At 45.7% G+C, this 25,478-nt stretch overlaps 1 protein-coding gene and 3 long non-coding RNA genes across 7 annotated transcripts in view; 2 read left to right on the top strand and 2 right to left on the bottom strand.

Moving 5' to 3' along the window:
* Positions 1-25,478, top strand: part of Graf (GTPase regulator associated with FAK) — a 256,594-nt gene that overhangs the window by 58,763 nt on the left and 172,353 nt on the right. For all 4 annotated transcript variants that reach the window (XM_033383662.1, XM_033383661.1, XM_033383664.1 and 1 more), the window contains one exon: positions 11,845-12,060. In XM_033383662.1, the coding sequence (XP_033239553.1) occupies positions 11,845-12,060 (216 nt within the window). The remainder of the gene's footprint in view (positions 1-11,844; positions 12,061-25,478) is intronic.
* LOC117184784 (uncharacterized) lies at positions 12,172-13,200 on the bottom strand. Its single transcript, XR_004470234.1, has 2 exons — positions 12,987-13,200; positions 12,172-12,919 (listed from the first exon to the last, which is right to left on the bottom strand). It is a non-coding gene; the product is annotated as an uncharacterized lncRNA (long non-coding RNA).
* Positions 15,547-16,401, bottom strand: LOC117184782 (uncharacterized). The gene is made up of 2 exons (XR_004470232.1): positions 16,236-16,401; positions 15,547-16,026 (listed from the first exon to the last, which is right to left on the bottom strand). It is a non-coding gene; the product is annotated as an uncharacterized lncRNA (long non-coding RNA).
* Positions 18,599-19,519, top strand: LOC117184785 (uncharacterized). The gene is made up of 2 exons (XR_004470235.1): positions 18,599-19,145; positions 19,199-19,519. It is a non-coding gene; the product is annotated as an uncharacterized lncRNA (long non-coding RNA).

Genomic DNA, 25,478 nt, shown 5'->3' with positions numbered 1-25,478 from the left:
CGACCCCATAAAGTATATATATTCTGGATCAGCATCAATAGCCGAGTCGATTGAGCCCTGTCTGTCTGTCCGTCTGTCCGTCCGTCCGTCTGTCCGTCCGTCCGTCCGTCTGTCCATCCGTCTGTCCGTCCGTCCGTCTGTCCGTCCGTCCGTCCGCCCAAACTTCTGTGATATGTCACTGCTACAAAAATATATCAAAACTTCGCCCCGCTCACTTCCGCCCCCACAAAGAACGAAAATCTGTGGCATCCACAATTTCGACGATACGAGAAAACTAAAAACGCAGAATCGTAGAAGATGGCCATATCTTCTAGAGTGCAAAATCTGAACCAGATCGTATAATTATTATAGCCAGAATCAAGAAAACAATTTCATTCTTTCTCGCTCTGTCTCTCTACAACACACAGGTTTCATGGTCGGATTTGCCAATTGAAAAATATGAGTTGAAGGATCTCAGAACCTATAAGAGCCAGAGCAACCAAATTTGGTATCCACACTCCTGTGATATCGGACCTTGACCGTTTTGTGTCAAAATTTCGCCATTACCCCCCCGCAAAGTACGAAAATCTGGGGCATCCACAAATCTCAGAGACTATTAAGGTAGTGTAACCAAATTTAGTATCCGCACTCATGTTAGATCTCACTATAAAACGTATATCTCAAAATTTCACCCCACCCCCTTCCACCCCCACAAAAGACGAAAATCTGTGGCATCCACAATTTTGAAGATTCGAGAAAACTAAAAACGCAGAATCATAGATAATGACCATATCTATCAGATTGCTGAATCTGGATCAGATCGGATCATTTTTGTAGTCAAAAGCAAGAAATCAATTTGCACTGGCTACGCAGTGCCCGACGTCACGCTCAGACTGATTTTCTATCTCTCTCGCACACACTCTTTGTCGTGTCGTTTAATATTAGCGGCGTCTGCCGGAGGAGAGCCATACTGACTATGTATCGGGTATAAATGTAGAGTTGCGGTGTCCGCAGCAACTCACAACTTTTGGCTATAAAAATTGTCTGATGTGATCCAGACTCAGCAATCTTATAGATATGGTCGTTATCTATGATTCTGCGTTTTTAGTTTTCTCGAATCTGCAATATTGTGGATGCAACAGATTTTCGTCCTTTGTGGGGGCGGAAGTGGGCGGAGCGAAGTTTTGAAATATTTGTGTAGCAGTGACATATCACAGAAGTCTGGATCCAAAACATCGTTGCTCTTATAGTTTTTGAGCACTAGGCGCTGAAGGGGACGGACAGACGGACCGACGGACGGACAGACGGACAGACAGACAGAGCTCAATCGACTCGGCTATTGATGCTGATCAAGAATATATATACATTGTGGGGTCGGAAACGATTCCTTCTGGACCTTACACACATCCACTTTATCACAAATCTAATATACCCCAATACTCATTTTGAGTATCTGGTATAACCAGTCTGGATTCAGACGAAATAGAAGTTATACAACCGACTTAATAAAAATTGTAGAGGATATCCGCGAAAGAATGGACGACGGATCTAAGCTGCTCTTGACTACTCTAAATCTTTTGACTCAGTTGACCATGGTAGGTTAGGTTAGGTTAGGTTGAGGCGGCTGCCAGGCTCGCTCGGAGCCCGTCACACTTAGGCCGGTTTCGGCCCGTTGTGATACCGCATAGGATCATTTCCTTCCTGCGTTGTGAGACTTCCTGTCAGCAATTATCCCATCCAGATGCTCTCACAAAGTTCGCTATCCTTCTGGGACATAGTTTGGACATCTCTGAGATGTCGTGTAGAAAGGCTGAGCCCAGGTGTTGTAGCCTTCTTCTGCTGAGAGCCGGGCAGGAGCAGAACAGATGTTCCACTGTCTCCTCCTCTTCCTCGTCTCTACAGCTGCGACAAAAATCGTTATGTGGGGCCCCCAGCCTGTTAGCGTGGGTGCCTATTAGCCAGTGTCCCGTGAGGGAACGAGTGACTACGCTGCACCTTTTCCTGCTTAACTTGAGGAGCTCGGAGGTGCGCTTCATGTCCATGGTCGGCCATGTTTGCCGAGTTGTGCGACATCGTGGCACTGTTTGCCACATATCGTTTTTTAGTCGCTTGTATTGCTCCCTTATGATGAGCTTACAGGTGGCCATTGGCATACAGATATCCTCCTTGTCTTGGAGAAGGGGGATTGTAGTGCCAGATCTGGCCAGCTCGTCCGCTATACAGTTGCCCTCGATGTCCCGGTGGCCCGGGACCCAAATTAGGCTAATAGCAAATTGCTGAGCCATCTCGTGTAGAGATTTGCGGCAGTCTGCCACGGTGGCCGAGTTCGAGGAAATCGCGCTTAGCGATTTGATCGCAGCTTGGCTGTCGCTATAAATGTTTAGCTTGGTTGCCGTGACGGCAGCCGCTTGTAGGCAGTCTAGTGCCTCCCTGATTGCTATGACTTCCGCTTGAAAGACACTGCAATGATCTGGGAGTCTGAAGGAATGCCTTATGTTTAGCTGTTCAGAGTAGATTCCCCCTCCGACTCTGTCGTCCAGCTTTGATCCATCTGTGAAGATGCTTATGGCCCCTTCAGGGCCTGGGAGTCCCTCGAGCCATTCGTCTCTATGAGGGATGATTGTGTCGAAGGGAGTGTCTGTATACTCTCTTGGAACTTGGTAGTCTGTTTTTGAGGGGACAGTACTGCTATTTAATATGGCTGAGTGACCTATGCACTGTGTCACCCATTGATCTGAGTCTCTTAGACGTATTGCTGCTGCTTCTGCCCGTTCCTTTCCTGCGAGTTCAAGGCTCTGTAGGCATAGGATGGCATTTAGCGCATCATTTGGGGTGGTGCGGAGAGCTCCGCTGATGCATAGGGCGGCAGTCCGCTGGACTTTGCCCAGTTGCTTGGTGATCGCCCTTTTTGATAGGGCTGGCCACCACACCGTAACTCCGTAGAGTAGTATTGGTCTAACTATAGCTTGATATATCCATTGGACTATGCTTGGGATCATACCCCATCTTAGCCCAATAGCTTTTTTGCATGTATAGAGTGCAGTCATTGCCTTTTTCACTCTGTCTTTGACATTCAGGTTCCAGTTAAGCTTCTTGTCAATTACCAACCCTAAGTAACTGGCACTGTCGCTAAAGGAGAGCCTGCATCCTTGTAGTATTGGAGGGTTGAGGGGCGGGACCTTGTATTTATTTGTGAATAACACGAGTTCCGTTTTTGAGGGATTTACTCCCAGACCGCGCGATTTCGTCCAGTCCGACAGTTGCGCTAGCTTTGTGGACATTAAGTCGCACAGTGTTTGGGGGTATTTCCCCGAGAAAATAATCGCAACGTCATCCGCATAGGCCACGACTTTGCAGCCCCCCCCCTCCAGGTCCCATAGAATCTTGTTGACTGCTATGTTCCACAGAAGAGGAGACAGGACACCACCTTGCGGGGTGCCTCTGTTGACATACCTTGACTGGGCGGACGATCCCATCGATGATGTCACCGTCCTGCATGTGAGCAATTGATCAATGAGCATCACCAAGTGACGGTCCACCCCCAGGTCAGTCAGGGCTTCTGTAATGGCACCCGGTACAACGTTGTTGAAAGCTCCCTCAATGTCGAGAAATGCTATGAGTGAGTACTCTTTGTGATGCAGAGATTTCTCTACCGCAGAGATCACTTCATGAAGAGCCGTTTCCGTGGATTTTCCTTTCCGGTAGGCATGCTGTGCGTCTGACAGCAACTGAGGGTGTATAGTTGTCCTCAGTTGCAGCCCGACGAGTCTCTCAAAGGTTTTGAGGAGGAAGGACGATAGGCTGATTGGTCTAAAGTCTTTTGCAGCTGAGTGCGAGGCTTTCCCAGCTTTGGGAATGAAGACTATCTTTGCCTTAAGCCATGTTCGCGGCATTGTACCCACAGCCAGTATCTTCCTGAAGATACCTTGTAGCCAGTTTATGGCCGTATCCCCGGCCTTCTGAAGTTGGGCCGGGATTACCTGGTCTGGGCCTGGCGATTTGAACGGGTTGAAGCTGTTTATTGCCCAGCTTATGTTACGTTTAGTGAGGATGTGATCCATCGAGGTTACCGGTCCCTCTCCTGGAAGATGTGCCGTCTCGATGGTTGTGCACCCTGGAATATGTGTGTCTAGTAGAATGTGCAGGGACTCCTCACTGGAGTTAGTCCACGTGCCGTCATTCCTTTTAAGATACCCCACCGAGGGGTTAGTTTTTGAGAGAATCTTGCGAAGCCTTGCGGCCTCTGATGTTTCCTCAATTTCCGAGCAAAATTTTTGCCAAGAGGCCCTTTTTGCTTTCCTTGTTTCCTTTTTATATAGTGACAGACTGATTTTATAGTCTGCCCAGTGGCTCTCCTCGTTCGCGCTTTTGGCCCTGTTGAAAAGGGTCCTGCAGCTTTTACGTAGGATGTCTATTTGCTTTGACCACCAGGGGGTTTCTTTTTCCCCCTAGGTTTGCTAGAGGGGCATGCTGCCGCGAAGGCTTTGTTGCATGCCTCTGTGAACCTGTTCACTAGGCGATCTAGGTCGTCTTTTGTGTCAGGGCATGATGGTGCTTTGGAGGGGAGTAAGTCCTCCAGGGCTGAGGTATATTTTTCCCAGTTGGCTTTCCTGGGATTAATATAGTCCTTAGGTTTCGGACACTCGAGGGATAGTGTGGTCTCGATGTATCTGTGGTCAGAGAAGGAGTGGTCATCAAGGACTTGCCAACTCTTGACTATGTCTAACAGGTTGGAAGACACTAGGGTGATGTCAATAACCTCCTGTCGATTTTTAATTATAAAAGTGGGGTCGTTGCCCCGATTACAAATAAATAGATTTGAGTTAAGGATGAAGCTGAAAAGTGACTCACCCCTTGCATTTGTGTTCGAGCTACCCCATTGAGTGTGGTGAGCGTTGGCATCGCAACCTATTAATAGGTCTATGTTCGACCTCTCGCTGTCGCTGGCTAGTTTGCGAACAAGGTCGTTGGGGGGATCGTTTCCCTCATGGGCCATGTAGGACGACATCAGCCTTAGATGTGTCCCTTCCAGCTCTAGGCTTACCGCCGTGTTGTCGCTATCGCTATAATTATGGAGCAGAAAGATATTAAGGTGCTTTCTGGCGAGAATGCAGGTGCGAGTTTTACCTTCATGTTGAGCTACAATTATCTTGTACTCCTTCGACCCTAATCCACAAACCTTGTCTCCCACTATCCAAGGTTCCTGGATCAGGGCTACGTCTGCTCCGCTCTCTTCGAGGCGGAGTATAAGAGCAGCGGATGCTGCTTTACAGTGGTGGAGATTGATCTGAAGGAGCCTCAGGGACATCCCTAGTGTTCTCCACCACTGTAATGTCGGCATCTGGATCGTCCTCGACTTCCTCGTGGCAACACATCGCCTCGAAGTCGCATCTCAGCGTGCCATCTGTGGAGTAGCCCTCTGGGTCTATCTCTGTGTGATCGTCGGGTGCTTCGATCTCCGAGGCAGCGTCCTGCTCGACTGGCTTGTCGACAGGACGTGCCTCGGCCGCCGCATCCGACTTGTAGACCTTTATGGTCACAGAGCTGAACCCAAAATTGAGCTCGCCTTTGGCAGCCTCAATCGGGGCCAGCGACTCTTTGTTGAGGACGACCACCGCCTGGTTTGTGGGGCCCTGTGTCGCCTCAACTTTGACCACCTTCCAATCCGCTGTTGGGAGGTGGGGGTTGCATCTTTGCAGCATTTTTAGGATGCGCTCCGGCTCCTTCATGGAGGCGGGCACCCAGACTCTCGCCCTTGGTCTACTGGGCACTTCGCTCCAGTCTACAGCGACGAGCTTCGCCCCTGGGTAGACTTCCCCGACTTGCGCTACCGCTGCTTTGTACAGCTGTACGGAGCGCTCATCTTCACAGGCTACGATTTTTATGCAGCCCTGGTACCAGCCCATGTCTCTGCAGACGGGGGGGGGTCCAGGCTGCTTTTCCAGCAGCTCGAAGCAGCGGTCGGCCAGTGCCGCTTCCACCCACTTCCACTGGTTCCGAGGGGTCCGGGAGTCCACGCTGCCTTTGTCCAGGACGCCAATCAGCGTCCTTGCTCTGGCAATCTGCGCGAACGATGCGTTAGGCAGCACTCTGGAGCGCTTCGGTGTCGGCCCCGGAGTCTCCTGCGAGCGCTGCCTTTTTTGCTGAGGGGCTTCCTTCTTCGGTGCTTCCTTGCCAAAGTTCGGCAGCACCTTCGAGGCCCACTCGACCTTCTTAATCCATTTGTCCGTCGGGCTGGACATCTGGCTTGCGTTCTGCCGACGGAGTATGTTGCCAGCACTCCTTCTGTCGGCATATGTAAAGGATTTGGCTTTGACACTAGTAGATGGTGACTCATCCCCCTCCACTTTACCAGCAGGCAGAGCAGCCGCAGGATTGCATAGCCACTCTGCCAAGGTATCGGTTTTGGGAGCCAATTCACCACCCACCCCGACACCGGGATGGGACCCCTTTGGGCTCTCCCTAGCATCTTCCGCCGCGCAGGTTTTCCCTGCTGATTTGCGGGTCGGGCCAGGCCTTTGGGCCGCTGCCTTCCCCTGTTTGGGATTGCTCCCTGTTGGCATTTGGGGAGTGCCAGACTCATTTTGTTTGTTTTTCAATTCTTCCATTCTTATTCCCACGAGCTGCAGAGAAGGGGTACGGTCCGTCCGGGCAGAGATCCACGTTGCCCGGATAAGGCATACTTAGAACAGGGGGCTGCCAAGTCCCTGAGCTCTCCGTTAACGACTGGGCTAGTTTTATATACCGGGCCCCCAGCCAGGCTGACTCTCGGCACGGGTCGAATAACACTCTTAGTCCGGCCCGGTGTGAGCTGAATGTGGGGGGTTGGGATGTGGGTAGGTAGTGTGTAGGGATAGGGGAGTGTGTGAGCTACTTATAAGAGGCGGCACCACAAGCGCATCGTCAGTGTTGCTACTTCGCGAACACCCGCTGGCTGTCCGGGGCTGCTTATTTTCGGTACTCTCCCTAGGGATGTCCGATTATTCGCAGCTGACCTACCTATATGACCTGTATATAGGTAGGTCGTTCGCTATCCGCAACCTGCGACCCGTCCGGTGGCCTCAGCTAGGCCCCCTTTGAGCCACCTCACGAGCTCATCAGACCAGATTGACCATGGTATCCTCACTGCAAAGTTTTGTAAATCCTAAATGGTCTGTTATTGCTCTCCATTTATATAAATTACCTGATAATAGTATTGTCCGACTGTGATGTGCACATGTACAACGATGACCTCCAATTATATCTTAATCGACCGTTAAGTAGAATAGATGAGTGTATCAATGTTAGCAATATAGAACTAGAGAAGATTAGTGCATGTGCAACCCACAACCAAGTCAAAATGTTTGATTATCTGCAAAAATAAGAGAAAGATAAACTCAACACTATTAAGTCGCGTAGAAATTACATAACTTTGGCTTTAATTTAAAAAATACGCTCTCATGGGATAATCACGTGAGCAAAGCCGTATGAAAATCCTATGGGATCTTAAGATCACTGATATTACCAAACGACTTATACCGCTAAACATTCGGATGCAAATAGCAAAACCTTGTACCTGTACTCACCTATGGGATAGAGATTAACTGTGGTTACGCAGACGTAAAACTTTAAATTCCGAGAGGCATTTCTTCGTCAATGTCATTCGCATTTGGAAACAGCTTCCGCATCACATGAAAAAGATAAATAACTATTCGCAGTACAAAATACAGTTAACAGCCCACCTTATAGTATATTAAGAATCTGAACATCTAAAACCTAATAGAAATAAAATAAAATAATAGCCAACATTACCTTTAATGAATAATAACGAATGTGACATACATATGTAACCCTTGTGAGGATCCACTAGGAGCCTCACATTATAATTAGGATAAATTTATTTTAAGATAAGTCAAACGGAGCGAATTATAGCCCTTGTGTTAGCAAATCAGCTAGTTTATTTTTGGCATAGCCGAACCCGCCAGACGGCCAGCTCACATGAAAGAGAAGGAAGAGAGATTGAGAGAACCGCGATTCGCCGGCCACAAAACAGCTCTTTCGGAAAAGTCCCGTTGGTCGGAAAACGAGCGCCGGGCGTGGGCAGAGCGCCAGACCGTCAGTGCCGCGGAAAAAGTGTCAAACCGGCGCGCGTCGAAGAAATCGAAGAATCGGGACACACGGAACTGCACCGCAGAGGATGAGATCTGGCAGACGGAGGAATGGAGGATCTCTTGGAATATCGGCGCCAAATCCGCGGGTGAGCTGGCCGATGGCCGGGATGGAGGATTAAGTAGGTGGGAGTGCGGGAGAAGCCAGGGATAATAAACTTCGATTGTACAACTGAAAATTCTCTCCCCTCATTTTCACCCTGGTCGGACCCCCGACTGTAATCATATCCTCTTCAGGGGTTTTACCCTGCCGGAATTGGAAGCGGTGCGCGTTTCGGCGGGCAACAAGGGGTTTGCCCTGCTGGAGTCGGGTCGTGCGGCGTCTCTGGTGAGTTTTGCGGTGCTCCGTCTCAATGTCCACGTCTGCGTTAAATTACCCGAGTATGCTGCCCCCTTCAATCACCCGCAGCAAAAGTCGTCTTCTATGTCGTGGAAGGCTATCAGGGTATACTCCTTACAGTAAAGGGACGCTTCGATGATCAATGTGATTGTGTAAGCCCTTCCCTTCCGATAGGCATGTCGGGCAGGGATAATGTCGTCTGGCCCCGCATACTTGTATAGTTTAAAGCTTTTTATCGCCCAGGTAATGTTCTCCTGGCTTAGCAGGTGCAGGATAGCATTTGGGGCGACGGAAGGAGGCGCGAGGTAGTTGGATCTGTTTGCATCGCAGCCAGGGAAGTGTGTATTAAGGAGAAAATTTAGCGACTCAACACTGGACGTAGTCCAAGCCTGGTCGGTGTTCTTCAGGTAGCCCAGAGTGGATGTTGTCTTCGAGAGAACTCTGCGCAAGCGCCAAGCTTCTGAGCTATTCTCGATTTCGCTGCAGAACTTACGCCATGAGGCGCATTTGGCTTTGTATTTGGCCCAGTTCTGCTCAAAGTTTTCAGCCTTAGCTTTGTAGAAGAGTCTCCGGAAGGCTTTCCGTAGTTACCCTAGTTTCGGATTCCACCATTCAGGTTTCTTCCGGCCTCTGTTCTTGCCCGAGGGGCAGGATTAATCGAGCGCCTTTTTGCAGTCGTCGGTGAAGATCTTAACAAGACAAGTCGTGGCCTCCCTGGAAAACTCCTCCTCAGGTGGACACAGGGAGAACACGACAGAGGTAGTCAGAGTACCAAGTCCAGTCTATCCGCCTGATGTTCCGGAATTGAACTGGTTTCGGTAATAAAAGGAGAATACAGTTTCCTGTACCTGTGGTCCGAAAAGGAGTGTTCTTACAGAACGCTCCTGGCTTTCGACGCTCACTGATGTGTGGTCTTCATTGCTGAAATTTGGGAGCAAAAACAAGTAGCAGGGCTCCTGAATGTGGACTATGTCCGCTCCACCCTTGGCTAGGTGAGGCTGCTATGGCAGACACAGCCTTTATGTAGATTGCCGCAAATCGAGCGTCTTGGCAGGCGATGGCCTTACCTTGATGCCACCCTGCGTTCACATTTGGGTTGTGGGCCACTATTTTCCTCCAGCTCCTGCAGAAATCTTTCCTGGGGTCCATTTTCCATCAGGTGCTATTTGTTCCGAGGGACAAACCGTCTTAGGCGCAACAGTACAGGACGCCGATTAAGATCTGCGTGAGGTGAGTTTTCTTTGACCCGCTTGATGGGCTTGGCCTGAGTGGGAAGCGCGATCCTCCGCTGAGCATTGCCGCTTGTTAGGGGCCTTGCCTTTGGCTGGCTGGAAGTCCGGCAAGATTGAGGTGGCCCATAGCCTCTGCTCAATATTTTCGGCTGACGACTTGTTGTTGGGGTCCTCTTTGACCAGGATCAAAGCCGCTCGTCACCTGTCCTGGTACGACGATTTTCCGGTTTCCGGACCTATCCTCGCAGCGTCTGCTGCCTGAGAACGGTCGACCGTCTCCTTCCCTGTCTTCTTCTAAAGGGTTGGTCACTGGGGTTGCTCCCCGGAGGTCGCTAGGTATCCAGAGTCCACATTTATTTAGCGACCGAGCACCCCCTCGGCAGCACCCGCAGCATCCACTTCCACCGGTGTGTTTAGTTACGGCGGGTGATGGTTCGCTCTTAAACCCGTGTATCCTAGGGCATGAATCATAGCCGACTCGGGATCAGGGCAAGCACTAACTCCAATCACCCTATTGCGAGTTTACAGCTGTGGCGAGCCGACCCGTCATCCCGATGGGTTTATCCCCCTGTAGCATCCAATGGCTAACAGCTTGGGAAGTCTTTACTAGTGGCAGAATTTTGTCCACCGCAATTAACACACTGTATGCGAGATCAGGGGGTTGGGTCGCACATCGCAGCCCATCGAACACTCAAATTGTAGAAGTAAAATAAAGAAAAATGTTCAATCTGAAATGTTTTGATGACAAGGACGTTTCTTCGCTGTATCGGGTCCTGTGGTCACCGCCGAGGCCATGTCCGGCTCTGCTATGTACCAGTCGGCTAAGACGAGGTGGTGGGCGAGATCATCCATCTGTAGGGCGACAGACATCTGGCGTAACTGTCGCGATCACGTCCTGCGCACAAGCAAGCCCCTGGCTATACCGCGCGACCCCCCAACCAAATACACACACATAATTATATATATACCACAAAACACAACTGTTTTCATTTCTTATGACGGCTACTCGGAGGTTCACTGGATCATCAATTGCGTTGTGGGAGAGTTGAGCTTCGATCCGCCCCACTACCAACAAATACAATTACTAATTACGATAGAGTTATGTGAGTATTAATAATGTAATATGGGGAAGAGAATTAGTGGTGGACATAATATGGTATAGGGAATTATAGTCCGAGCATAAGATCCTAAACGGTTAATGTTAAGAATAATTCGATCTACAAAAGGCACAACGGAATAAAATTTCTAGTGGATCTAATCGGCTCAACAAACCAGGGCAATCTACGTTCTACTTGATCAATTTGGGCACAAAAATCAAATCACGCATTTTTGTACGATTAACTAAGGATGGAAGGTTTATTAATAGCAATTCCCTTATAGTAAGATGAGTGTAGTAAGATGGGTACCATACACGAGAGACGTATTATAAAATCGGACGAACTAGCGAGTTATAGAGACTCTTTGTTATAAAATGGTCGTCAAATTCCTTTCCTGCCGAAAGCTGGCCATTAATAAAGAGTGTAAAAAGTAAGGGGCTTAGATGGCTGCCCTGTGGTACTCCAGAAGTAACCTTAACTGGTGAAGAGAGGGAGTTTTTGAAGAAGACTTTTAAGACCTGGAATAAAGGCAGCTATAAAGTAAGTGAGTGGTTTACAGAGTTGAATGCTTTACTGAAGTCGATGTACATAACATCCATCTGAAAGTTACCATGAAAGCTTTTAATTACTAAACTTTAACAAATTCGTGGTGGCGTTGAAAATCCTTGCTGAATTGGAGAAAAGTGACTTGCAGAGATGTTGCAGGTGCTGAGTTAAAATTGTCTCGAACATTTTAGGAATAACGGATGTATGTACGGATTAGATGTACCTCTACACTTCTTTACATAAGACTTTCGATCTCGGTAAATCGTATGGGTACGGATGACCAGAGTAGCTTTCCTGAGAATATGTTGTTTGGAAAAATTGGGCAAAGAGATCGGCCATTGTTGATCGCTAGGCTAACATACTATTTAACGAAAGCTGACGAAATACACCCAATTTAAAAGAAGCTTTTTACAATAAATTTACTATTTTTAACGACTCTTCTTACCTATTTGTTTAAATTTAAGCGTATATGTATATTCCATTAAATTATTTTTCATTCATAGGCCGATGCCAGTTTGGGCATGCATGAGCGCGAATATATCCAGGAGTCCTTAAGCTATGTTCTGCGTATACAAGAAGTGCAGGAAAGAATTAAATTTGAATTCGTTGAAATATTGCTTGCCTTTATTTCCGGCTGGTTGGTTTTTTATCACACAGCTCACGAGCAGGCTGAAGATCACCGCGATTACCTGCAGGATTTAAGGCACAAAGTGCAGAAGGTAAGAGACCATACATATATGTAGTTAAATTAAGACAGAAAAGTTCTTAATTAATGCTTCTAATAATTTACTGTTTCCAATGTCAGACAAAGCAGTTTGAAACGGAGGGTATTCTTAGCCAGATCCATTATATTTTTCGATCGCCTAATTGCTAATTAATTCCTACAATTATTTTAGCATCAGTAACTTTGTACCAGACTTCAATTCATTTTTAATTTTATAATACTGTTACCATGCTCTAGGGCACGCTTAACAGCCTCTTAACTCAAGTTATTTGCGTCGGGATTCGATTGTAGCACCTCAGCAGCAAAACCGTTCAAGGACATCACAAAAAGCGGCCGCGCTTCCGTTCAATTATTCCTCGACGCTGACGTTTCGAATTGTGGCGTAAAAACGCTAAATGTTGGTGTGCCATAAAATCTAGTTGTAGCAAATTTCCGTTTGGCTGTTGTTATGTTGCTGACAGGAAAACCCAATTCCAAATGACGGAATGGGTTTTTGAGCCGATCTTCGAGACGATTATCCACTTGCCAAATTCCCCCATCAAGACGTATGTGATCTCCTGTTTGATCTCTTCATCCAAAAGCTGAACTGATTCTGAGTTATCCTGTAGTTTCTTGTCGACGTTGGCCTTTTTCTCTTTTCTCTTCTCCATGGCATCTGTTTTGCCATAGCTTATAATCTTTGTAACTGGGTTTCCCTTGATCTTCAATCAGTTCACCTTGCTTCACCTTGCAACATCTTTTGCTGTTGATCACCTTAATCCTTCATCTGCAGCACCATCTGTTGTTTTTTGTCACCTTGACCCTTAATCTGCAGCATCATATTCTGACACCAGTTGTTACGTTTATACAGAATTCTATAAATAATCGGTATATATAATGTAAAAACCGAGAGTATTTTTACTATAGCCAGACTTTATTGACCTGGGGATTTTACGAACAACTCCGAGCCCAGACTGGATATGTCTAATATAATACGGGATGACAACACTAGTCAGTCTACTTAATACCCATTCGTTACAATACGATTTATGATGTGTTCAAACTCTTGTGCGGTCTGTAACTAATTCTCGAACTAGCACAAGATCCCATGTTTCTATTAATTATATTATTCTATTAATTCCCTTAATTCTATTCTAATGATATGTATGTACATATGTATATATATTTGGACGTTGATATGTAATCAAGTGGAAATTCAATTACTGCACCATCCAGTGGCCCGTGTGACACCATCAGAAGGATGTTACGCGCGGATCCTAGGCAAAACCCAGTCCTCCTTCCGCACAACCGACCGAGGGGCGCTTCCGCATGACGCGCAGCGCGTTAACCGAACCGATCACGAACATGCAGGAAAGATAGTTGTTAGACTAATATTCGAGGAAAATTAAAGCCAAACTTACTTAAAAAAAACTAAGCTTGCGTTCAAAATACAAATATAATTACTAATTAGTTACTACAAGTTGTGCATAAAAATAACACCAAGCATTTTTCTACGGTTAACTAAGGATGAGAGGTTTACTAATAGCAATCTACTAGAGTAAGATAGCATTCTCACACATCTATCCCAGTTAAGGCCCGCGGAGCGAAGAGTAAAAAGTTTTTCTGGACTGATTATATACGGTCCTGGTGTACGGCACCGTACACAGGACCCGTATTCTAAAATCGGACGAACTAGCGAGGTATAGAGACTTTGTTATATGGGTGTCGTCAAATTCCTTTGATCTCCTCTTGATAAACTCAAGAACACCTTAAGACCTATTTACCATGGTAGAAATGTGTTCAGAAAGCTTCAGCTTGGCGACTAATATTACACCAAGATCATCCACCAAGTTAATTTTCTCCAGAGAACCACCGCATAGGGTATAGAGGGCCAACAAGGGGTTAGAACGATGAGATGTCATTACTTTTCATTTCGAGGCATTAAGTTGTTACAAGTTTTCACAACACCATGACTGAAAGTTATTGAGATCGGATTGCAGCCGAAAATGAAATGAAATGTCCTTATACTGGACACAGAGTTTAACATCATCCGCGTACATAAGTACTCGAGAGTATGTTAATACCGACGGCAAGTCATTAATAAAGAGTGTGATGAGTAAGGGGTCTAGATGGCTGCCCTGTGGTACTCCCGAAGAAACCTTTACTGGTAAAGAGGGAGTTTTTGAAGAGGACCTGGAAAAAATATAGCTAGAAAAGATAGCTAACTAGAAATCAGAGGATGTAGGGCGGCTAAAAGTGGTAATATCGATTGATGATTCGATTCTTATTTTTGGAAGGGAAATCGCGAAGCCAAATGGCCCGAAAGTGGCTACCACGGAGGACAACGTACCACAAATCCACGACCTCGTATTGGCAGATCGCCGACTAAAAGTGCATCACATAGCTGAATCAGTAGGTATCAGAGAAAGCTGTCGGCGCGATGTGTGCCGCATTTGTTCAATCGGGACAACAAGCGTACCCGTGAGACCATTGCAGAGCAGTGTTTGATACTGTTTAAGCGCAATCCGAAGGAGTTTCTGCGTCGTTTCGTGACCTTCGACGAGACCAAGAAGAGACCAAGGACCGGCGAACGTGCTTTGAAGAAGGCGAAGACTGTCTTATTTTCGTTTTTCATTTTTAGGCTTAGTACTTCTCAGACCGCCCTTGTATTAAATACACAGCTGCTGCAATTGAGAAAACACGCTGTATATTGACAAAACAACCAGGTCAGCTATTTTGTTCGCAATTTTTTTAATTGTGTAAGTAATTTGTATTCTTTGTAATTCTTTAATTCAAAAATGCCGTGACGAAGGCGTACATAATCAAGCTTTACTATTGATCGAAGACATGTGATCGAAGACGCATTTAATCGAGAATTTGAACGGGAACGTGAATATGATCACAAGAAATTGAATATAGATGTTCAAGCAAATCTACCCCTGTTGAATCCCCAACAAAGAAAGTTTATGATACGTTTATATGGTTTATATGGTGGTTTATATTTATATTATATTTGGTTGCCCCTGGTGGAACTGGACTAAGACATTCCTCATGTCAATGGTTTTAGCCACTGTCAGTGCGAGATTCAATGTTGCGGTTGCAGATGCTTCTTCTGGAATAGCTGCCACATTGCTGCCATTAAATCAATATTGAAGAACCTATATGTAATATTGCAAAATGGTCAAAATTTTTACAGAATCGAAAATCATCATCTGGGATGAATGAAAAATGGCGCAAAAACGTGCATTAAAAGCAATTAACCGAACATTGAAAGATCTATGCAATGACTCGAGATATTTTTAAGGCGCTATGATTCTACTGTCTGGTGATTTCCTCCAAACACTGCCAGTAATTTCAAGATCAACACCTACTGACGAAATAAACGCTTGCCTAAAATCATCGAATCTATGGCACTAAGTGAAGAAACTTCAGCTGGAAACAAACATGAGAGTTGCATTGCAAAATACATCGGCTGAAGATTTCCCAGAGCAATGGCTATCGGTAATGGTCGAGTACCTGTCGACGAATCGAGCAGATTGATTTAATTTCCTCAGAATTACTGTAAATTTGTCAGACCAAAAAACGAGCTCATCAACAAAGTATTCCCAAACATAATTTCCAACTAAATGTTTTTTTAACTCCTTGGATGTCCCACGCTTACCACCGCAAAATTTACGTCTAAAGGTTGGCTCCGTAGTAATCATGCTTCGAAACATAAACCAACCAAAACTGTGCAACGGTACTCGTTCGGTGGTAAGAAAATTGATGAACAACTTGATTTACGCGATGATACTCAAAAGAAAATCCAAGGTGAGGAAATTCTCCTTCCCAGGATTCCGATGATTTCGATGGCGTTTGAGTTTAAAAGACTTCATATTGCATTCGCCATGTTTTATAATAAATCACAAGGCCAATCCTTGAAAGTATGTGGTCTGAATTCTGAATGGTCCAATTATTTGTGGCATGTTTCCAAGCAAAAAACCTATTAAAGAATTGGTAGAATATCGATTATTTATTGCCTCTAAGGCAGAAAAAAGTTCACTGGGTCATGTAAAAATTGTTCGCTAAAAATTAGCCACAGTTAATAGGGAATATTTTTTTGTTGCGTGGCAGAACAACGTCTGCCGGATCAGCTACGGTTAAAAACTTGAAAAGTTCTATCGATTCAGCTGAAATTTCACACATACATACTCCGTTTTACACATTCACAAAAGTTTTCTGATTTACTTTTGAAATCGCATAAATTTGGGCTCCCTTTTTCACATTCTGCAAGATTACTTCGTTTTCAAAACAAACACATTTTCGTTGACGTTGGAAAGTAAACGGCTTTTTATACAACTACAAAGTAGATGACTTATTGATGCATTTACATCAATTTGACACCTATATCAGGGTAATTTAACTTTTGCTTTCATTAAAAATAATTTTATTTTAACCCAACCTCAAATTTGGCTCGAAAAAAATTGGCCAGGACGACAACAACAAAAATATGTAAAAACTGGAGAACCTTAAAACGAAACGTTTTGGCTGAAAACGTAATCCGAAAAAGTAAATGAAAAACGAAGCCTGCCTGACTATTTCTCTTTTACCTATCAATTCATTTGCTGTACCATTTTCGTCATTGCACTAAGTTAGCGTCACGTAAGCGTACCTTTGCCTTTGCTCGCTCAGCACCATGCTCTCATTTCATCATCTATTCTTTATCTATGCTCGTTCTTGTTATCTTTTCTTTCCTATGCCTGCTCCTGCTCCTGCTCTAGTTAGTTACCGCTTGATATAGTTGGAGAACAGACCTTTTGCTCGAGATCGGCTCGGTTGCCTCATCCTCAACCTTAACACACAATAAAATTTATAATGTTTCTGACATCCGATCGAAAAGGATGCGGAGCTCAAACATATTTTCTGCTTTTGTATTTTAGAAACACAAACGCGGCGCGATTCGTGCGATTTCTCGTTCTTCTTTACTATATTGATTCACAATCTTCGTATGCCTGACTGAATTTTATGTATCGCTTTTTCTCGTCGTTCGTCACTAACGAGAGCTGCAAAGGAGGCTCATCTACATAGCAGAAAACACTTTAAAAAAATTAAAGCGACGTCCTTCCGTGTTCGCACGGAAGACCCCTCGGACCCTTTCGATGGTGCTGGGTGGCTCAATGGCGTCAAAATCCTGAAATGCAACGATGACCCAACCCTTAGGGCCGAGCTGGAGGTCGTGGACAGGGAGATGACTGTGGCGTGGGTAGTGTCTACCTGCGCCAGGTGCTCCTGAGCCAGCCATCCATAAAGCTGAGTGTGCTGCAGCTCGATTTGCATTAAAGCAAGATATCGTCGGCGGAGCTCCTCAATGCAATGGAGCAAGAGCCAACTGACATAGTTCTAGCCCTAGATTACGTCAGGTGATTCAGTGGCCAGACTAAAATCATCTAATTACAACGTAGTCTACTCAACATATATATTTAATGGAACAAGATACGACTGCGCCACCCGACGAACTAACGAGGGGGAACGTTGTGAGTTGCTGCGGACACCGCAACTCTACAGTTATACCCGATACTAAGTCAGTATGGCTCTCCTCCGGCAGACGTCGCTAATATTAAGCGACACGACAAAGAGTGCGTGCGAGAGAGACAGAAAATCAGTCTAAGCGTGACGTCGTGCGCTGCGTAGCCAGTGCAAATTGATTTTTTCCTTTTGGCTATAAAAATTATCTGATCTGATCCAGATTCAGCAAACGGATAGATATGGTCGTTATTTCTCGAATCTGCAATATTGTGGATGCAACAGATTTTCTTCCTTTGTAGGTGCGGAAGGGGGTGGGCGAAATTCTGAGATATACGTTTTATAGTGAGATCTAACAGAAGTGCAGATACTAAATTTGGTTACTCTAGCGTTAATAGTCTCTGAGATTTCTGGATGCCCCAGATTTTCGTCCTTTGCGGGGGCGGAAGGGGGTATGGCGAAATTTTGACACAAAACGGTCAAGGTCCGATATCACAGGAGTGTGGATTGTGGAGTGTGGATTGCCAAATTTGGTTGCTCTAGCTCTTATGGGTTCTGAGATCCTTGAACTCATATTTTGCAATTGGCAAAACCGACCATGAAACCTGTGTGTTAGAGAGAGACAGAGCGAGAAAGAATGAAATTGTTTTCTTGATTCTGGCTATAATAAATATACGACCTGGTTGAGATTTTGCAATCTAGAAGATATTGTCACATTGTCTTCTACGATTCTGCGTTTTTAGTTTTCTCGTATCGTCAAAATTGTGGATGCCACAGATTTTCGCCCTTTGTGGGGGCAAAGTTTTGAAATATTTTTGTAGCAGTGGCATATCACAGACGTCTGGATCCAAAACATCGTTGCTCTAGCTCTTGCTCTTATAGTCTTTGAGCACTAGGCGCTGAAGGGGACGGACGGACAGACAGACATGGCTTAATCGACTCGGCTATTGATGCTGATCAAGAATATATGTACTTTATGGGGTCGGAAACGATTCCTTCTGGACGTTGCACACATCCACTTTTACCACAAATCTAATATACCCCAATACTCATTTTGAGTATCGGGTATAAAAAGTCTGGTCACAGATGCCGGCTCTAAAAACCACCAATTCTCATTGGTGCAGGTTCCATTTCTTTCCACAATGAGCATCAACTTACTTAGACATATCAGTGGAGAAACACACCTTTGTAGGTATTCAGCTCGTCAAACATGCTGGACAGATCCTTCCATCCGTCTCAGCTTAAAAGTGCGATTCTCGCGTGCTCGCGTTCCCGGTGTTATGCGTAGCCTTTGCTTTAAAAGTGTTTTCTAATTTTTTTTTTTCTATTCTTAAGTTGTTCTTTTAAAATTTGTAAAATCTGTTACTTTTTTTGGTGTTGTTTTCAGAGATAGTGCTTTCTTTATCACATACCTTAAGTATCTACCATATCAGAAAAAATATCAAGTATTTAAAAATTTAAAAAACAAAAACTAAAACTTGAAAAAAAAGTCGATTCAAGTGCTTGTTTTGAAGCAAAACGAAGGCAGAAATTACGTGATCTAAGAAGATCCAAACATCTTAGATGCAACACTTGTGTATTAAACATGTCTGATAAACTGTAAGTAACAGTATGCAAATTGAAAATTAAATTGATAATGGTCAAGATTTCAGATTTGTAAAGTCATTTCGGATCGACAAACTTTCAAAATGATTTTGGAGAAAGATTATTTATTCTTTCCCCTGGATATAAAGAACTAGCGGTAGTTTTAAAATAAAATAAAACAGCTGTGCTCACCCAGATGTTATGTTAAGCGCTTGTTGCAAGCACAGTCTGAGCTGTTACATTCACATTTGGGCTGTTATGCGCAAACATTTATTTCTTGCCAACTTTCCGATAACCAAATCGGACTGCGTCAGCTGTTTGCACCAAAACAAAAATTGTTGTTGTCTTGAGGTTGGGTTAAAATAAAATTATTTATAAAGAAGGCAAAAGTTAAATTACCCTGATATAGGTGTCAGATTTATGTTAATGCATCAATAAGCCATCTATTTTGTTTCCTTTTTCAATTAAGGTTCGTTTCGATGTATAAATTGCCGTTTACTTTCCAACGTCAACGAAATTGTTTTCGTTTTGAAAACGTGAGCCCCAATTTATGTGCATTCAAAAGTAAATCGGAAAACTTTTGTGAATGTGGAACGGAGCCTGGCTGAGTATAAAATGTACACTCGGGCTTAGGGCTCGCGCACACTGTAGCTGAAAGCGGAGCTGAAAACGGAGCTGATAGCTTATTTTTCAGCTCTGAAAAAACAAACACACTGCACCGGTGCAAGTGCGCACATTGCAGACTGAGCTGAGCTGAAAGCTGAAAAAGCTCGCTGAAATCAGCTCAGCTTAGTTTGATCGATCAAGCATGTTTGTTTTTTCAGCAAGCTGATTGCTGATTTTGTTCAAGTGTATTGGTTCATAAGTGATCGAAAATGGGCTGCAAAACATTTTTAAGCGAAATTACGGTTAACCCAGCGCTGGGGAATAAGCGGGACTATTAAAAATATTTGAATAATAGTTTTATTTCTATAATTTCTATGAAGGCGATAAATTGGGCAAAAAAGTTTTATTATTTACCATTACCAATGTAATGTAAAAATGTAATAATTCGTAAAATAAAAGTAATACGAATACAAACTCAGCGGAAATGTGGTTAAAATACAAAAGAAAGAAGAAAACTTCCGTCTGGCTTTTATACGTGCTGTGAAGTAATAATTCATTAACAATATAATAATAATAATTATAATGATATCTATTGATGCCACTTAAGGAGATAGACAAAGGGAGGCAGTGGTTTTCAGCTTTCAGCAATCAGATCAGCCGACAATGCACGCACCTGCAAGCTGATTCTGCCTGAGAAAAGCTCTCAGATCAGCTGAGCTTTCAGCTTTGATTTCAGCTCCGCTTTCAGCTACAGTGTGCGCGAGCCCTTAGAGGCCCAATTAATATATCCATACAAATAAAATATAAAACCGACTTTTCCTTAGTTTCAAAACTCCAAATTTTTTAAAAATTGAACATAATATTATCATTTGTAATTTGAAAGATTAATATATCCCAGACAGTAAACTACAGTAAGCTATTTGCATTTATCAGCTTTTCAGAATTGCAAAGTTCAAAGTTCAGCGGTCTGGATTCTAGATCAGTTTATGTGACCTGCGACCTTTTTTTCCGTTTTTCGTGCGAGGTTTCATCCCATATAAAATCATATTTTTTTGTGTGAGGTTGCTACACTTAAATCGATTGGCTAAATTGGTGTTTGCGGAAAATATGAAGTACATAGTTGACATTTATGTATCTATAGCTACAGAGGCACCTGAGATGGCTTCCCACAAATTAATTTGTTGTAGTATTTCTAAAAATTTCATTTTGACACTACATATTTACATTTTTATACCCGATACTCAAAATGAGTATATATTAGATATATTAGATATGTGTAGTATATTAGATTTGTGGTAAAGATGTGTGTAACGTCCAGAAGGAAGCGTTTCCAACCCCATATGGTATATATATTCTTGATCAGCATCAATAGCCGAGCTAATAGAGCCATGCTTGTCTGTCCGTCCCTATGAGCGCCTGGTGCTTGGAGACTATATTTAATAAACCAGCCTTAGCTGTACATAAGTCGAGGGATCAAAGATTGATGCTGGCTATTCGCCGGGGCTGTTTTGGGCTGCTAATCCCTTTTGGCGCGCCCCTTCTCTGCTGCCGTTCCTGTTTCGTGGTTCCATGTACTGTTTACTGCTTCTCCTGCTTTTTTTTCTTCACTTTTCACCTTTTACTTTTTCCCTACATTCACAAACTCTCCCCTCGTGGTCCCTGCTCGTGCGCCATCTGGAATAAAGTTCTCAGGCCGAGGTACAGCTTCTCAGTCTGTCCAGGGCCCGGTCCTTCCGCAGCTTCTCTGCCGCTTTGCAGCTTTCGGTTGCCGGCCTCTGCTCGCGGGTGTATGCGCGTAGGACCGTCGGCTCTCTTGCTTTGGTGGCGTGGGTGTGAGAGCGATCGGCGGATCTCTGTTTCTCTCTCTTCCGAGCCGTTTCTCTGGCTGCTCTGGCTTCGGATGCGTGGGTGTGAGAGTGGGTGCAATCGTTGGCTCTTTCTCCGTTTCCCTTTTTGTGCTTTTTCTCTTGTTGTTCGTAGTGCGCTGCTGCTGTGTTGCGATAGGTCCACCACTGGTGATGTTCTGGTTGGTTCTTGGTACTGGTTCCGGTTTCGTGTTCTTTTTACCCTATATTAAGTAACAGGCTTCGTCGTTTTGGGTTTCCTTAATATATTTCTTATTCTAATTGGGGAAGTATCTACAGAGGGGAGGGTAAATCAAAATTCATAGCTTTGTCTGTTGGTGGCTCAAAAATTATAATTAATATTTGTAAGAAAATCATAAGTTGTCCCTCCAGGGGATGGTGTCGCTGCCCTTTTGCGAAGGTCGTGCCTTCACAGTGTTTCTTAAATGATGTTGACTTAGAATCCGAGGAAATGAAGGGAAAACTTTGCTGATTACATCAGATCTAGGCAAATAATACCAAGGATATTAAAAAAAAAAATTATACTTTCTCATACGCGTATTGTCGAAATCCATTTATATTTACATTATAACCGCAATACTCAGTCTGTATGGGTCCTCTCCGCCAGAGCGCGCACACATTGCACGACGAAGATTGTGAGAGAGAGCGAGAGAAAATGAATAGGCGCTTGGATGGTTTTGCGTAGCCACCGCAAATTGATTTGTTCGTGTTACCAAAGTGATTTGGTGGGACTCTGGGCGTGAACATCTCTGGTGTGAAAAGCAATTCTTTTTCTCCATTTACAAATAAAATATGACTGATAACCTGATCAATTACAAAATGAGGGGGAACATTGTGAGTTGAGGCGGACACCGCAACTCTACAGCTATATCCGATACTTAGTTAGTATGGCTCTCCTCCGGCACACGCCACGAATATCAAACGACACGACAAAGAGTGCGTGCGAGAGAGACAGAAAATCAGTCGGAGCGTGACGTCGGGCGCTGCGTAGCCAGTGAAAATTGATTTGTTCCTTTTGGCTATAAAAATGATCTGATCTGATCCAGATTCAGCAATCTGATAGATATGGTTGTTATCTATGATTCTGCGTTTTTAGTTTTCTCGAATCTGCAATATTGTGGATGCAACATATTTTCGTCCTTTGTGTGGGCGGAAGGGGGTGGGGCGAAATTTTGAGATATACGTTTTATAGTGAGATCTGAAAGGAGTGCGGATACTAAATTTTGTTACTCTAGCCTTAATAGTCTCTGAGATTTGTGAATATCCCCAGATTTGCATTCTTTGCGGGTGCGGAAGGGGGTGTGGCGAAATTTTGAAACAAACTCATCTCGGTCCGATATATTAGGAGTGTGGATACCAAATTTGGTTGCTCTAGCTTTTATAGTCTCTGAGATCTAGGCGCTAATGTTTTACTCTAAGCAAAACCGGCTATGATACGTGTGTGTTAGAGAGAGACAGGGCAAGAAAAAATTAAATTGTTTTCTTGATGCTGGCTATAATAATAGTACGATCCAATTCAGATTCTGCAGTCTAAAAGATATAGCTATTTCTACGATTCTGCGTTTTTGGTTTTCTCGTACCTTTATAATTGTGGATTCCATAGATTTTCGTCCTTTGTGGGGGCGGAAGTGGGCGGGGCGAAATTATGAAATATTTTTGTAGCAGTGACATATCACAGACGTCTGGATCCAAAACATCGTTGCTCTAGCTCTTATTGTCTTTGAGCACTAGGCGCTGAAGGGGACGGACAGACGGACTATGTCCGGACTAGCCCAACTATGCACCCTGGGCACCCTTGCCCGATCGAGAGGTACCCCGTTCCGGCATGGGAAGGCGTACCGCCAGGACACGCTGAGGGCCCAAGCCTTCGCAAGCGCCCTTGAGAGCTACTCTGCAAACGATGCGGCGGACGCACTTGAAGGCGCCTGCGACCAGAGCATGCTACCGAGAGGGACGTTCCGGAAGCACAAGGATCCAGTTTTCTGGTGGAGCGAAGCGATTGCGGTTTTCCGTAGAACCTGCCACCGGGCCAGAAGGCTGCTCCAGCGAGCCAGAGGCACACCGCGTTTGGCCCGATGCAGCGAGACCTACAAAGCGGCGAGGAAGGATCTGAAGACCGCCATAAGGAACAGCAGGAGGGAATGCTTCCTTAAAGTGTGTGATGCCGCCGAAGAGGACCCCTGGGGAGGCGCGTTCAGGATGGTGGTGAAGAGGCTGAACGCGGGCAGCAAAGCTCCAACAGATCCAGAGGCACTGGAGGGTATAGTCAGGGTACTGTTTCCTCGAGGACGGCAGATCCCTAGCTCCCTGCGGTTCGAGCATAGCCCGAGCGACATCTTCGAGGTTACGGAAGCCGAGGTGTTGCAGGCAGGCAGAAACCTGATACCTAGGAAGGCTCCGGGTCCGGATGCGATCCCCAACAGCGCGTTGAAGCTGGCACTTCTTCTAATCCCGAGGGAAGTTGCGGGCCTTTTCAACAAATGCCTCCAGGAGGGGACGTTCCCCGAGAGGTGGAAAAGGCAACGGCTGCTACCATTAACCAAGCCGGGCAAGCCGCCAGGGGTGGCCTCTTCCTACAGGCCCATCTGCCTTCTGGACTCCATGGGAAAAGTCTTCGAAAGAGTGATCGGTGCGAGGCTGAGCGCAGCCATCGAAGCAGCAGGCGGTCTCTCCCAGAACCAATACGGGTTCAGGAAAGGGAGGTCGACGCTGGACGCCATCTTCAGGGCGTAAAAACGGCGGAGGAAGCCATTGCTGGGACTAGGTGGAGAGGCGGAACCAAGTCCTATTGTCTGGTGGTGACACTGGACATAAGGAACGCCTTCAACTCGGCCGACTGGACCCGGACGCTGGAGGCACTGAGGTCCTTCAACATCCCGGGCTACATACTGAATATAGCGCGCAGCTATTTCAGCAATAGGGTGCTGACAATGGACACATGTCAGGGCTCTAGGGCATACGAAGTCTCAGCCGGAGTCCCGCAGGGCTCCGTTTTGGGACCTCTGCTCTGGAACGCCATGTACGACGGGGTCCTACGGCTCCCGATGCCAGCCAACACTAACCTGGTGGGTTTCGCTGACGACGTCGCAATAGTGGCGGTAGCGAAGGAACTTGCGGCAGTGGAGGAGCTTGCCAACGTCGCCATACAAGCCGTCGAGGCGTGGCTAGCCGCCGCGGGGCTGGAGCTGGCGGCCCAAAAAACGGAGGCGGTCCTGATATCCAGCCGTAAAGTGGTCGAGACAGCCAGAGTGCAGGTTGGTGGGACCGCGATCGAATCGCAGAGGTCCATCAAGTACCTTGGAGTCCTCATCGACACGCGCCTGTCAACGAGGCAGGCAACGAGGAAACTGCTGACGAGCGTCGTGACGTCGCAGATGCTCTACGCCGCACCGGTGTGGGCAGAAGCCGCGAAGGTGAGGAGTGGAGGCAACGTACAGACTGTGCGTCATTAGGATCGCGTGCTCGTTCCGGACCATCTCAGACGAAGCCGCGTTAGTCATTGCCGGGCAAGTTCCGCTCAGGGAGCTGCTAAGGGAGAGGAAGAAGATCCATGATGCCATGACGGACAGTGCAGCCGAGGTACGCTCCAAAGCAGAAATTAAGGACGCCGCCAGAAGGACCAGCATAGACAGATGGCAGACTCGATGGGACCACTCACCCAAAGGCCGATGGACCCACACCCTCATCCCAAGCATAGCATGCTGGGTTGAAAGGAAGCCAGGTGGATTTCTACCTTACCCAGGCACTGAGCGGACATGGCTGCTTCCGCGGCTACCACGTCCTCTTCGACTGCCACAGGTTTGACCTCGAGCGTCAGACATTGGAGACAGTAGCAGGGTCTAGAGTCAGCACCGAGACTCTGGTGCCGCTGATGCTG

This window comes from Drosophila pseudoobscura, chromosome X (assembly GCF_009870125.1).
Source record: "Drosophila pseudoobscura strain MV-25-SWS-2005 chromosome X, UCI_Dpse_MV25, whole genome shotgun sequence".
NCBI lineage: Eukaryota > Metazoa > Arthropoda > Insecta > Diptera > Drosophilidae > Drosophila > Drosophila pseudoobscura.
This window is presented reverse-complemented; position numbering and strand designations above follow the sequence as displayed.